Source organism: Carettochelys insculpta, chromosome 17 (genome assembly GCF_033958435.1).
Source record: "Carettochelys insculpta isolate YL-2023 chromosome 17, ASM3395843v1, whole genome shotgun sequence".
NCBI classification, from domain to species: domain Eukaryota; kingdom Metazoa; phylum Chordata; order Testudines; family Carettochelyidae; genus Carettochelys; species Carettochelys insculpta.
In genome coordinates, this window is record NC_134153.1 from 2,640,184 (window position 1) to 2,654,479 (window position 14,296).

Sequence of the window (14,296 nt, forward strand, 5' to 3'; positions counted from 1 at the left end):
TTCCAAGCGGTCCAGTAACAGTTACCTCTTGGACCAGATCCTGCGTTCCAGTCAAGACTAGATCCAGAATTGACTCTCCCCTTGTGGGTTCCTGTACTAGATGCTCCAAGAAGCAGTCATTTAAGGCATCAAGAAATTTAATCTCTGAATCCCGTCCTGAGGTGACATGCACCCAATCAATATGGGGATAATTGAAATCTCCTATTATTACTGTGTTTTTTATTTTGATAGCCTCTCTAATCTCCCTTAACATTTCAGCATCACTATCACTGTCCTGGTTAGGTGGTCGGTAATATATTCCTAATGCCATATTCATATTAGAGGAATGAATTGTTATCCATAATGATTCTATGGAACATTTTGATTCCTTTAGGATTTTTACTTCATTTGATTCTATATTATCCTTCACATATAGTACCACTCCGCCACCCGCACAACCTGTTCTGTCTTTCCGATATAATTTATATCCCGGTATGATAGTGTCCCACTGATTGTCCTCATTCCACCATGTTTCTGAGATGCCTATTATGTCAACTTCCTCCTTTGATATGAGGTACTCCAGTTCACCCATCTTATTAGACAGACTCCTAGCATTTGTGTAAAAGCACGTTAAAAAACTACCACTATTTATATGTCCGCCTTTCACAGACGCGTTGGATTTTTTTATATGAGATTGTTTCACATCTGATCTTGCCCATATATTATTTCCCACGTTCCCTATCTGACTAACTTCTAGGGAATCCCTATCTATGGAGCCTCGTGTAAGAGAAGTCTCCGTCCGATCCAGGTGCTCCCCCGCACCAATCGGCTTTCCCCCACCTCTTAGTTTAAAAACTGCTCTACGACCTTTTTAATGTTTAATGCCAGCAGTCTGGATCCACCTTGATTTAGGTGGAGCCCATCATTCCTGTATAGGCTCCCCCTACCCCAAAAGTGTCCCCAGTTCCTAATAAATCTAAACCCCTCTTCCCTACACCATCGTCTCATCCACACATTGAGACTCTGAAGTTCTGCCTGTCTGTCTAGCCCTGCGCGTGGAACTGGAAGCATTTCAGATACTGAAATACTGAAAAATATTCCTTCAAGTTAGTTACATCCAGAAGTCATAATTTTCCCAATCCTAAAGCTTTTCTTTTCTAGACAATATACATGTAGCTCCCTTGGTTACTAGTTATGCGCCTTAGCCTCAAATCCCTGTACCGTTTTTGTCGGTGCTGAGATACCATGAATGATACCTGCCATCTGTTCTGATAACTTAACTGAGAGTGTATGTACAATACAGATACAAAGACGTGTGGGGCATGCAGTCTGTCAGAATTTACCAGACTCCTCTTGGCTTCAGAGACAGGGTCCTTGTAAACTTCAATGTGCAGCCTGCTCCCCAAGAACAAAGCAGGCAGGCACAGCAGGAGAAAATGTTACAGGCACATGTTCACACCCACCATCCAAAACACAGCAGGTAGGTCAAATTAGTGGCTTGCAAGCCTTCAACAAGCAAAGCTTCTACAGGGGGAAAAAGCAGTAACTTCAAAATGAAGCTGCTGCTGCCATTACCATGGAGACCAATAACGTAGCTTCATCTCGTTCTCACGTACATGTAGCCAACTGACTTTTTAAAGGATTTGGTTCTACAGTAGGAGTCAACAGTATTTCCTACTTTGGTGAGTAGCGAGTTGTTGTACAGCACAATGGGAGAATAAAAACATTGTATTAAAGCATTTCTTATTAAAGGGTTTCTTTCCCTGTGGTTTTTTGTTTGTTTGTTTGTTTGTTTGTTTTTTGACTTAACACATTGCAAAGCTACATTTCAGAAAAAATGATTTCCTCCTTTTGCAAATGTTTGTTCTAGGAGCCCTAAAGAGGAATCTGTCATCTGAACAAGTCAAAGCAGATTTCATTGCTCTAGGTAGGTTGCTTCATTTTACTATATATTAAATATTAATTGGTTCTTCTTTTGTTAATCTTTTGTGGTTTCTCTTACAGGACTCAGTGAAGAGAAAGCCAGTTATTTTGCAGAGCAGGTATTAATAGAATTCCTTTACTACTTAAGTTAAAAGTAAATCTCATTGGGAGGATGTGGCTTAATAATCTTGTGGCGGCATATTCAGAGGTGCTAAGAAGTCATCAGGCCACTGCTTCATACTGAGTTCAAAATCATAAACTGAAGATGCCGTGACAACTGGTATGAAACATTTTGTTTCAACAGTTCTTCTGATTTGGCATGGTATATGCAGTGTAGCATATAACTACCATAGACAATTTAATTGACTGTGGCAATTAACTGTCTTTGATTCTGTTTTTGCCTTTGCTTGCATTGAACGTCAGTGTTATCCAAATAGACCCAGGGTTTTTTGCATTAAAATATTAAATTGGACCCATGACAAAATTTTAAAAAATGCCTAAATTGAAAGTGTTTTAAAATTGCAACAACCTATTTTCATTTGTTAGCATTTACATTCTTGATACATGCTGCATGTATATCTGGTCTGTGTTTTGCCTGGGGCTCTGCCCCATTTCTCATTGCTGCTGGAGCTACAGATAATATGCTAAGAAATATTTTTGCATCAGTTGGTTAAGTGTCCATTGTTTTTCCCTCTTACAGTGGAAGCTGAATTCCCTCACCTTGACACACCTGGCTGTTGGACAGACATTGGTGATTAACCAACTTATAGATATGGAGTGGAAATTTGGAGGTAATGTATGTGAGACATGAATAGGCTGGAGTGTCCATATGATGTCAGGGCTAAAATCCAGCAGTAGTTTATAGTGTGTAGATGCTCTGGAAAATAATTTTGCTTGAGTAAGATACTTTAGACCTCAGGCAACTTACCTGTCATCTTTTCTCCCCACCTCACAGTGACTGCAGGGAGCAGTGAACTGGAAAAAGTGGGATCTATCTTCTTACAGGTAAATCTTCCAAAATGAGAGTTTAGGGGAAATGTTGAGGATCATCACTTGGTAAAGAACAAGTTAAAGGGTTGATTGAACATGCTGGTTCTGACTCCAGCTGAGCGCACCCAAGATGATGGCATTGGGAGTTGGCTCTGCTTCTTATTTCTTGAAGACATCAAATATAAAGGGTCCCGCTGCCTTTTTCTGAATGCTTCAATTATCTCAGGAGATTTGTGGCTAACAGTGGGTGTTACGTGTAATACAGACACTTGCAGTCTAGTGGAGGTTCTGATCTTGTGTCGGAGAGGTTGGCTTGATTTACTTACACTGAAAATTTTGGATGATCTCTGAGAAGGATCTACTGCTGTAGTACCTTTTCCTGAAAATCTATGGAAGAAGTGGTATCTTTGCAGTAGTCTGTTCCATCTGAAACTGAAGTTTGATACCTTGATCTTTGTGCTGCTAGGATGTTTCTATTAAACGTCTCTGGTTTCTTCTCAGTTGAAATTGATGACTGAAAAAGGAGGCCATCTGGAGCACATGTATGTAGGTGAGTTAACTAATGGGGAGTTGTCGAGCAGCAGCATTTCATGAAGGGAATTCAGAAGTATTTCATGAGGCATTTAAGATTGCAGGTTTTTACAGAAAAGTAATATGTATTCATTGGGTCTCAATGAACTTTGGAAGTAGACTCAGTTGGCAGCAGAAGATCATTGTAGAAGCGCTAACTCGAGATGCTCTCAGCTATTCCAGCTTTGGCCTCTCTCAGCTGGTGGCACTGTAGAAAATAATGTACAAGTACTGGCTGTGTGGAGGGTCTTCATGTCTATGCATATCAAAATATACACTATCAATCTGACACCTTTAGAAGTAGTCATCTAGCAGCAGTAGTAGTGAGAGCATCATACCAAAGGAAATGAGAATGAAGCCAGTAGCTATCATATGAAAACCTTTGTCTGTAATCCTGCTACATTGTCATGATATTGTATAGAAAAGCACATTAAGAGCCAGAATCTTTAATACAATCCAGTCCAAGTGTGCATGAAAAGTGCTCCTTGATACAGATGTGAAGAGCTTTGTGTTAGAAGGGAGACTTTAAATACAGCTGTTTTTTTTTACCCTCACATTTCTCAGAGTTAACATTGCCACAGTTCTACAGTTTTCTGCATGAGATGGAACGAATCAAAGCCAGTCTGGAATGTTTCAGCTGAAACGCCAAGAGGCTGCATTTATGCCACGGAGGGTCAATTTCTCATTGTGGGCCAAAATGTCTAATCTTACTTCTGCTGATCTGTAACACATTAGGTGAAGATTGAACTGTTTAATAAATAATACTGTCAAATAGTTCTGGTTCCAGAATGGAACTAGTCTTTACACTTGTTCTATTTTGGTCCTTTAAAGTCTGAAACTTTCACAATGTTTAGTAGCTACAAACATGAGAGCACATTTATTGTTTTTCTGTAGTAACTAATGTCAGAGCTCTGTAGACATAAATTTATAATGGTATGCAAGGTAGGAGTCCGTGTTAATGTCCTTCTCCCTTTCGTATTAGGCTTGCATAAAAAGGTGACAGCAAACTTGTGAGTGAAGAGCTTTAAAAAAAATCCTAATTAGATGAATAAGTTAAGTGTTCCACATCTCAAAGCTTATTCTTTGTTAAAGAACTGGACTGATAAAATAGTAGCATCCTTCAGGCATACCGCCTCTCATTATGGAAAATATTAAATGGTAGATACGGGAAAACATAACTTTTATTAAACAACTCTCCATTTTCTGAAATGATTCTAGTGCCAAGTTCCTAATAAGTCCAGGAGTCTCCTGCTTAGTAGTAGAGAAGTGTCCATGGCCTAAGAACCACCATCACCTTTGTCAGGCTTGTTAGTTTCAAGGGAAGGTGAACTCTTCACTTGGCACTGCTGAGTCACTTCTAGGTGGCAGGTGCCTTGTACTACCTAGCTACATTTGCTTAGGCCTGTTTTGTGGGTGACAAAATTTTATTCTCTAGGGCTTTTATGTTAGTACCTTTTATGAGCCTAAATTCACTTTAAGCTCACCTCTTGCAAAGAATTCTCTTTCGAACACCAGTTGTTCCTGAGGAGGTGAGGTCTTTGTGTGCAGGTTCAATCACAACACACATGATGGAAAGAACCAATATACTTTGATGGGTGCAATAAGAGCTTGAGTTAGCATGCAGCTAACACCCTAAAATAGTTCGGGGTCATACAATAAAAAGAATCTCCTTCCCGGCTAGTTTCAATGATCAGATCTTTAAGTCACTTCTCTTCCAGTTACAACATTCCCATCCCATAAAACCACATACAGTGAAATGATAAATAAATCCCTGAATTTGTGACAGATTGCCCTCTAAGTGCCAAGTATTACATGCTAAATTTAATCCAATACAGAAAAATAGAAAAAACTCTGCATTACCTTTGTTAATTAGGATTAGTGACAAATGAGAATCTTGTCTTACCTGTGGAAAGAGTAACGTGGGGAAGTCCTATTTGAAATGCTCAAGGTTGTCTCATGGCCAATATTTGAATTCTTCCCCTGCATCAGTCTATTCATAAGGACTTCCTACGTTGTCCTGATGATTTACACGATAATGTAAAGTGAAAATAAAACCCTTTGAAATAAAATCCCTCCAGTAAAACGTTCCTTGTCCATATTTTATTATCCAACCCCACATCACATGGAAAAGCCAGGGGTTCATTGTGTCGAGAAGAAGGGCTTAACTGTCATGCTGCTTGTTCCTAGAATGTTATTGTTACATGAGAATTGTAGTGGGGAGCGGGAGGAATTGATGTCCTGAAAGGTGCCACTATCTGCTGCAGATCCAGAACAATTAAACCTGCTCCTCCCATTAAGTTCTGGCCTGGTGAGCACTGAAACCACATGTCTTCCAGCTAAGAGGTCCCTGCTGTGCAGCCTCACAGTCCAGGAGGGTGTCTCTGATAGGTGGCATTAGAACCGTGCTGCAGCATCCACAATGCCTCACCTCGGTAATTTGAAATGACCTTCATGTGCTACCAAAGGTCTTAACTAGTCCAGTAATACCCCCTTTTATCCTGTGTACTTTGACTCAATTGGCAGTGCCTCTTTGGAAATGAAGTGTGGTAGATGGTCCAAGAGGAGTCCTGGATGTTGTGATTCAAAATGTTTCTATGGCAAGAGCATAAGGGAACATCAATTGCAGTAGGTTAAAACAGAACTGGGTATCTCTACATCTGTCTGTCAGGTGTGGGAGCAAACCTGGCCTCTAGTAAGCATGACAAGAAATCTAAGGAGACAACTTTGTTTTCTCTGCACAGCAAGTTTTATCTCCTTCACTTCTACAGCCCTTACAAGCTCTTGGTCCAAGTGTGGTATGGGGAGTGGTGTTTGGATGGCCTTCCTCTGATCCTGCACCTGTTACTGAATACTTCTTTCTTGGCGTTAGCAGTGTGGGGGGCAAGTGAATGTTGGAGGCAGAGACAGAGCAGGGAAGGGAGACAGACAGTTTCAAGCAACAGAGCATTTTCCTCCGTTCCCATTGAAGCAGCCTTAGCAGGGGGTTGGTGGGGGGAGTACTGTTGTGTCCTGGTCCATGCATCAGTTTTATGAATGATTTCCTGACAGGTACAAAGGCTGACTCAGCTGGCCTCCTGTTGTGTTCAGTGGCGGGCCAGCTTTTCCGGCTGCCAGTCAAGCCTGGTGAGCCGAGCGCTAATCTCTACAGGACAGCAGGCTCAGGGGGAAATAAGGGCCTCTTACAGCTTGGGGTGAAAGCTAACTGTATTTCTTTAGTGGTTTTAGTTCCCTGATGGTTTTCTCAGCCCATTTCCTTAGGGAGCTCTCACCACCTCCCACCACTTTGCTTTTCAGAGCTCTACTATGAACAGCTATGAAAAGTTACAATTTCACAGTTCCAAACCCTTGGTTAAATCTTGCCTCCGTTTCAGCAGCAAGCAGCCAAAGCAGGAGGTTTTTTCCTAATTCCCTGATGCAGTAATGTCAGGACAGGGACAGTCCTGAGTATTTATACTTCATACGTGGGCTGCTCCCTCCCCATAAGGTACATCTGAAAGCAATGAAGGAAACACCCGAGCCAGCTCTTATCTCCTAATACCAGACTTTTGAGCTATTCTGCTCCAATTCAGGTCTAAGCTACAGTAGTGAGCTTGCCTCACTTTTCTGATTTACCCCAGAGAATGAGAGGCAGGCCAGGGACAGTTCTCCCCTCCGCACAGGGCCAGCATTTGCCCAATATGCTACTTAAGCTGTGCCTAGACTTGCTGCATTCTCTCTGCATAGGAGAGTTTCACTTAGGTCATGGTGATTGACTTCTTGTGAGATAATGCTGCATGCAGTTCTGCCAAATCATTTGACTGATCCTCTAAATAGATATCATTCCTGGGAACCAGGCCCCTATTGCTATTGCTCTGATACATTTATGATAATATATTTGTTCTTTTTAAACCTCTGTAGCAGAGCTGTAGAGAGAGGGGGACTGTGCTGCCCCACATAGCTTTTGGAGAGGCAACTTTCAGGTGTTGATTAGATTCAATTGTTGTGATTATTAGCAGCTGGAAATGTTAATAATGTGGCAAGTAAGGAGGTTTAATGTATGGTGTCTTTACTTTATTCTGTAATGCCATGTACCATTTATTTCATCCACAAAGGACTCCTCTAATGCAGGAAGAGTGGAAGCAGCTAAGCTCCTGCTGCTAGGCAGGCATGATTTCAGTGCCTGCTTCTGAGTGGTTAGAGCACAGGCTGGGGAGGAAGGAAAGGGGAGTTCTGTTCCAGCTCTGTCGGTGCATGATGTGTGGCCTGGAGCACATCATGTGGGGCTGGGTACTGGAGAGCAGGGGTCTCACTGAAGATGCGGGAGAAGCTCACTCCCCCTCTGTTGTCAGTGGGAGCAGCTGGATGCTGAGCTTTTTGAAAACCTAGCCCTAATGTGACTCCATTTCCCCATATGCAAAATAGGGGTAATCAGCTTTTCAGATGAGATTAGTAACACTGGGAAGTGCTCAGAGAGCTTGAGGGCTATTCATTATTATTTACAGCTCAGGCTCCAGACAAACTGAAGGGAAAAAAGCTGTGCACAGTTTCTCAAAAGTGAGCCAAGATCCAAGCACAGTAGGGGCTACACCTGCAGATGTAGTTGACATTTTAAACAAACTGAAAGCACCCTTGCTTCAGGTGCTCAGTTTCTTCTGCAATAATGTTATCACAGCCACCTGGACTGGTATATGTAGGTGCTAGGATGTCAGCAGTTGTTACAGGTCTCACTTGGCATCCTGCTCCTAGGCCTAGTTGATATGTACTTAGAGCAGAAAGAGGCTTGTTTTCAGCTGCTTTGTCAGAGCAGCACTGTCCCCTTCTGCCAGGGGCCTTCTTTGTCATCTCTTGTGCCTGGCTTTACATCCTATTTCTCCCTGTGGTTGGAACACCCTTCCAAATACACTATGCAATTTCTTGCAGCTCCTTCAGATTTCTCTTTAAAACCCACTTTTATGAATTCTGCTGATAGTAATGTTCTCCCTCCCCCATTGTCTATGCCTCTGTTTGTCTGAGGCACTCTAGTACTTTTATGGCTTACAGTCATTTAGTTCTAGGGGTCTCTTCTGCTTTGTGGAATCTTAAATTAGTTGGGTAGAATGTTTTGTACAGCGAACAGTTGTGCAGTCGGTGGTAGAGGCGGTAATCCAGAGAATCTCTTACTAGAATGTGCTTGGAGGGAGAATAGTCTTTGGAATTCCTGAGAAATGCAGAGGGCTTGTGTGGAATAACACCAGGCTACCAGCAGCTGAACAAGGCAGCAGGAGGCCATCACTGCTTGCCTTGCTAATGGATGTGAATTACATCTGCTAAAGTCTCTGACCTGCTAGCAAAAACAAACGAAAAGAGGTAGGTAAATTATTGCCAGTTATGCTGTCGAGCACAGTGCAGTTTGCTAATCTTTGTAGGCTTTCCTAAGTCTGCAGAAAGAGACAAAAATAGAGTCCCACTAGTCTACTAGAAAATTGTCAAGAAGGTCATACGAACTAGAGAAGCAGCCCTCATGCTCAGAGAAAAGGGATTATCAACCCCTGCAGCCATCAGATCGGGGATCAACCTAGACCGCACAGGGCAGATCTGAGAAGGAACTCAGTGACCAGTTTAGAGCAAATCTGACAATTCCTGGCAGAACCGTGCAGTACACATGATGGTTTTGTTCCCAAGACTGTACAACTACTCTGCAGTTCCTATATACCAAGGGGCCGTGTGGCTTCCTTGACTTACTTTTGTACTTCAGTCAAGGGTTGCTCATAAGACTGAAGAGGAGGGTGGAAGTTTAATGGGCAGAGCACAGGACTAAGATCCTGAATAATATGGAGAGCTAGAAGGGACCTTCAGGGGTCATCAGGTCTAGTCTCCTGCACTCACAGCAGGACCTATCAGCGTCCCTGACAGATTTTTTTAACCTCTTTGCCCCAGCTCACTAAATGGCCCCCTCAAAGATTGAACTCCCAACCCTGGGTTTAGCAGGCCAATGTTGAATCCCGAGGTTCTATTCTGATCTCTGCTTTTGACCTCCTGCGTGACCTAGAACAAATAATTAACCTCCCATTGGCTCAGTTTCCTCCATTGTGAAGGGAAGGCGTTCCACTTGTCCCTGCCCTGAGCACTACAGAAATAGCACTTGTGTCTTCAAAGCTGAGCTGATTTCTACATGCTTAATGTAAATTTCTTCCTACCCAAAGGCTGATGGCACTCTCTCTCCAAATAGTAATTCTGATGTCATTTCAGGCCTCTGAATAATGCTTCTGCCTTGCATCAGTCTTTAGTGTGCATACGTGCAAGTCCCTATAGCACACCAGGCCTTTTAGATGCAGCCCGTACTATGGCCTAAACCATGTTGCTAATCACCCTGCTCAAGAAGTCATCATCCTGATTCATGCTGGACAGTTAATTCCCAATCTTTGTTGCCAGCACAACTCTCATCCAGATTCCCAGTTCAGATGAGATAAGGACTAGTTTAGAACCTTACTAACATAGACCAATGCCAAAAATTAACCCTTTCAACTGAGAGTGAATGATATGGAGACCACATTGTTTGCCTTTGCCACAAAGTAGGGGAAAGGGTACCTTTAACTGGACTAACTCCTCTTAGAGAATCACAGGGCTGGAAGGGACCTCAGGAGGTCATCTAGTCCAGCCCCCTGCTTCAAGCAGGATCAACCCCCACCAAGTCATCCCAGCCAGGACCTTGTCTAGCCAGGACGTAAAAACCTCAAGGGGAGGAGACTCCACCACCTCCCTAGGCAACGCATTCCAGTGCTTCACCACCCACCTGGTGAAGTAGTGTTTCGTAATATCTAACCTGCACCTCTCCCTCTTCAGCTTCAGACCATTACTCCTTGTTCTGCCATCTGACACCACTGAGAACAGTTTCTCTTGGCGAGAGAGATCAACTTTGGAACTTCCACAGAGCTCTTCTTTAGGTGTGGGAAAGGTACTGAGAATGTCACAATTAAACAAGGTGGAACAGATTGTTTAGCATGAGTAGTTGACATATATTTCAAGGGACACCCTGAGTACCTTTCTGAGACCCAAAGAGCTCTGTGTAAGCTTGAATGTGTGTCTCACCGAAAGAAGCTGGTCCAATTAAAGACATCAACTCACACACACCCTTGCATTCTTAAAGATCCAGACTCTACACGCCTTCCATCCAGTTCCATCTCCACAGTCTTTTCTGAAAATGCTCTTTAACACAAAATGCAACCAATCAGTGCAGGCAATTGTTGCAGGCATGCCAATGACGTTTCTTGGAAAGAAGTCACTGGAGGAGAAAGTGATGGGGTTCAGAACTTCTCATTGGCCAGAGGTGACTGGACTTGAATTCCTCCTGGTAGAATTGATGCACTAGCATCTTATACCTTGTCTGTTGCTTGGGCAGGCAGGCAGCTTGTCTAAACCTTACATTGTCTTGTCTCTGTTTCATGGTTACATATTCACCTCATTAAAATTGGTTCCATTATCGTGATCCCAAATCCACTTCCATCAGCAAAACAGAAAAGAATTTTTAGTCTTGCTGTGATCAGCCTCCCATGCCACTCATGCAACACCATCAGCAAGGGGTCTTGCCTGATGCTAAAATTGGGTCTTTCAGCTGGGTTAGCACAGCTTATTTGTACTTGTCAAGGTCAGTATAGCCAGAGAATAAAATGCCAAAACCCTGAACCAAGTCCAGAGAGTCACTGTCAAGCAAGTGTCCCCAGACATCAAGGTGCACATTATGGATTCATGAACTGGCTAAGCAGATCTCCAGGCTTTAGTATTGCAGCGTGCATGTTTCACTCTGAATTTGTTTTCCCAGTGGAAAATTTGTGAGGAAAACCAAATTGGGGTGGGAAGTTTGGTGCTTCTGCAACACCACTTTGGGTGCACAGCTCAGGTCTGGATGAGAGGAGATTTTAGCACCCATGAGCCTTAACATGGTGCTTAATTGAAGAAATTGCCCCCTTTGTTCTAACACAGTATGCCCTTTTCTCAGACAATGCATGCAGTTACATACAGTTGTATGTTAGATGTTGAGTTCTAGATGTACTAGAAATAGTCTAGTACACATTAAGAACTATCTGGGTCAGATTCTGATCTCAGTCATACCACTGTGAGTCCAAAATAACTGTGCTGCTGGCATTTCACTGTATTGAATACTGGAAATGAAGAGATCCAAACCGTGGAGAGGACAGGGAGGAGAACACGTGAGACCCCAGAAGCTAGAATTTGAAAAACAGAAGGCCAAGTCCGCTGCCAGCATAACACTTATGCCTGCTTGTTACACCAGTGGTGAATTTGGCCTATGAACTGTAATGCCATCATAGGGGATTGTTTTCCTTCTGTCCACCCTCATTCGTGCTGGCATCCTGCTAGCAACACTCTAAAGTACAGAATCAGAGCAGGCTACCTATCACTCTGTGTGTGGGGCCAGAGCCTCCTAGGTAGAAGAGCAAGGACGCTTTTGTCACCATAGCAGAAGGTGCAGTGTGATGGAGCTATGCCAGGTGGTAATGCATTGGATGCAGCTTGAAAAACAGACTTGCTTTTTTTTGTCTAGAGCATTGTCTCCTAAAGATACCCAGTTGAAGGTCTGGCCCAGCATCTAATCCAGAGCAGTTTCATTGAAGTTAATGGAGTGATGCCATTTACTCTGTCTGATAATCTGGCCCAGTGTGCCTAACCTTCTGCTCAGCATGCACAGACAGCCCCTAAATCAGAGCTTATTAGCCTCCCTTTGAAAGGAATTTGCTCTTTGAGGAGCAACTAGAATACTAGATAAGACTGTAAAACACTCAGCTGCCGCCAGAAAGTCTCTTCTGCCAAGACACAAATATAACTGAGAGCACTCACTGTTCGAGTTCCACTTCCTCCCAGAAAGATTTGCTTCACGCAGTTCTGCACCCCACTTGAAGATCACCCCAAGGGTCAGTTCAGGTCAGTCCCAGTGTCCAATTTATTTTGTCATTGACTGCAGTGGGAATAAAGTTGGGCCCAGAACCCTCGAACGTGCCAAGTCTCCACCCAAAAGCAGGTTTTCTCCCAGCTTTTGGAAAGAATCTTTTTGTCCCACCCTACTCTTACGGAGGTGTTCCGTTACACACTGTGGGCACTATATCAACACAGCTACTGTGCTGTGCCGTGCCACTGAAGTCCTATCACACAGACATTTCCTACAGTGACCAAGGAGTTTCTCTGTCAGGGGAGGCACTCCATCTCCCTGAATGGCAAGTTAGGTCGGCAAAAGAATTCTTCCATCCACCGACATAGCTACACCAGAAGACAGGTCAATTTAACTATGATGTTCACATCCTGCCCTAGCTGGGCTGGTCTACATTTTGTGTGTGGCCCACAGCTGAATGTAGGACTGGACTAGAGGGACTGGCTTCCATGCCAGCTTGCCTGAGGAAAGGGGTCCAGTTTGCAAGGCAATGTTTCTAGCACTTCATCTTGCCATCCAGCCTGACTTCTATCTTCCTGCTAATCAGGTGGATTCGAAATACTTGCGATTCTCAGACCAAACCCAGAGTTGTCCATCAGTACACAGAATTAATGCCCTGGCACCTGGGGTAGAGACCAAGAAAGAAACGAATCCTGTGGATGGATAACAGAACATCCTGCCTTGAGAAAAAGGCCCCACAGTTCGGTTCCAAGAAGTCAGAGTTTTTAAAGTCTCAAAAAGATCATCCCGATCATGGAATCTGGCTTTTTGCCTTACCCAGGCCAGAGAACCACCCCCCAGCGATTCCTGCAATGCAGACCAACAGCTGATGGTTGAACTCTGTGCTCCACTGTAAATCACTAGCATAACTGCAGTAAAGAGAGGACCACGGCTCCCCACCCTTCCAGTCAATCTCCTCCTGACTGCACCAGTCTTCTCAGGGTTCCACTGGGCCTCCTCCTCCAAGTGTGCATTTAAGTTGAGCAAAGAATCAGCTAAGTCTCTCTGTGGGACTTCAGAGGCTCATGGTACTACAGCAAGAGGGAAAGGGGCCTGGATTGTTTAATCCAAAACTTGAGGGAAGTGTTTGTGGTTGGTACATTATAGCAGCTGGTGAGTAGACAAACAGCCTGATTGGGTCCCTGGGCAAGGTGCAGGTGGGGGTGCTCTGAGGAGGGACAGGGATGGGGCACTTGGTCCTCAGCACTCCCCAGATGGCTTCCCCTTCATCATCCTGAGCATGGCACCTGAGGCTCTGGTGGCGATTTAAAGGGCACTGTGGCTGCTTTGAATTGCCGGGCCCAGGGCAGCTCCCCCTTTTCCTCACCTCTGCCCATCAGCTGGCCTAGCAACTAAGACCATTTGAGAAATGCAGGTTCAGGCTTGGATTTCAAAATCCCAACCTACTTCAGGGTGGTTTGGATCCAGAAGTGGGTTGGGATCCACTGTATCAACTCAGGACACTTCAAAGACTTCTAAACAGGGGGGCCTATGACTTTGCCAGGCCCCTGGGGAAGGTAGGAAGGGATGGCTCCATGCCCCAGAAGGGGCAGGGCCGAGGGCAGAAGGGGTGGGGCTGGAGCTAGCTTCTCTCAGGAAGCCTCAGTACTGCCCAGAGCATTCTTGCACCTACTCCAGGCAGCCCTCAAGCACTGCCCAGAGCTTGCCAGGTGGGGCTCCAGCAGTGACTTAAAGGGCCTGGGACTCCAGCCATGGCTCCTGCAGTAGTGGCAGCAGTGAGAGCCCTGGACCTTTCTGAATTGCTGGGTTCTGGGCAGTTGCCCCCTTAGCACCCCTCTGTCAGCAAACCTGCTTCTGACTCAAAGGTGCTGGGCCTGCGATGATTTTTCCAGACACAAAAGAACCCTTATTCATTTCTGGAAGGGCAGGAGGCCCAGTGGAGCCTGTGCATCTTCATCCCAAACACGTAACATA

The 14,296-nt window shown here is 44.3% G+C and overlaps 1 protein-coding gene across 3 annotated transcripts in view; it reads left to right on the forward strand.

The window, feature by feature from the left end:
• The window catches only part of COMMD7 (COMM domain containing 7), a 31,573-nt gene that overhangs the window by 6,533 nt on the left and 10,744 nt on the right, over positions 1 to 14,296 (forward strand). For 2 of the 3 annotated variants that reach the window (XM_075012223.1, XM_075012226.1), the window contains exons 4-8: positions 1,850 to 1,906; positions 1,984 to 2,021; positions 2,603 to 2,693; positions 2,858 to 2,907; positions 3,394 to 3,442. In XM_075012223.1, coding sequence (XP_074868324.1) covers positions 1,850 to 1,906; positions 1,984 to 2,021; positions 2,603 to 2,693; positions 2,858 to 2,907; positions 3,394 to 3,442 — 285 coding nt within the window. Of the gene's footprint in view, positions 1 to 1,849; positions 1,907 to 1,983; positions 2,022 to 2,602; positions 2,694 to 2,857; positions 2,908 to 3,393; positions 3,443 to 4,026; positions 5,550 to 14,296 lie in introns of those variants that run through there. The other variant, XM_075012225.1, reaches the window with a different exon arrangement.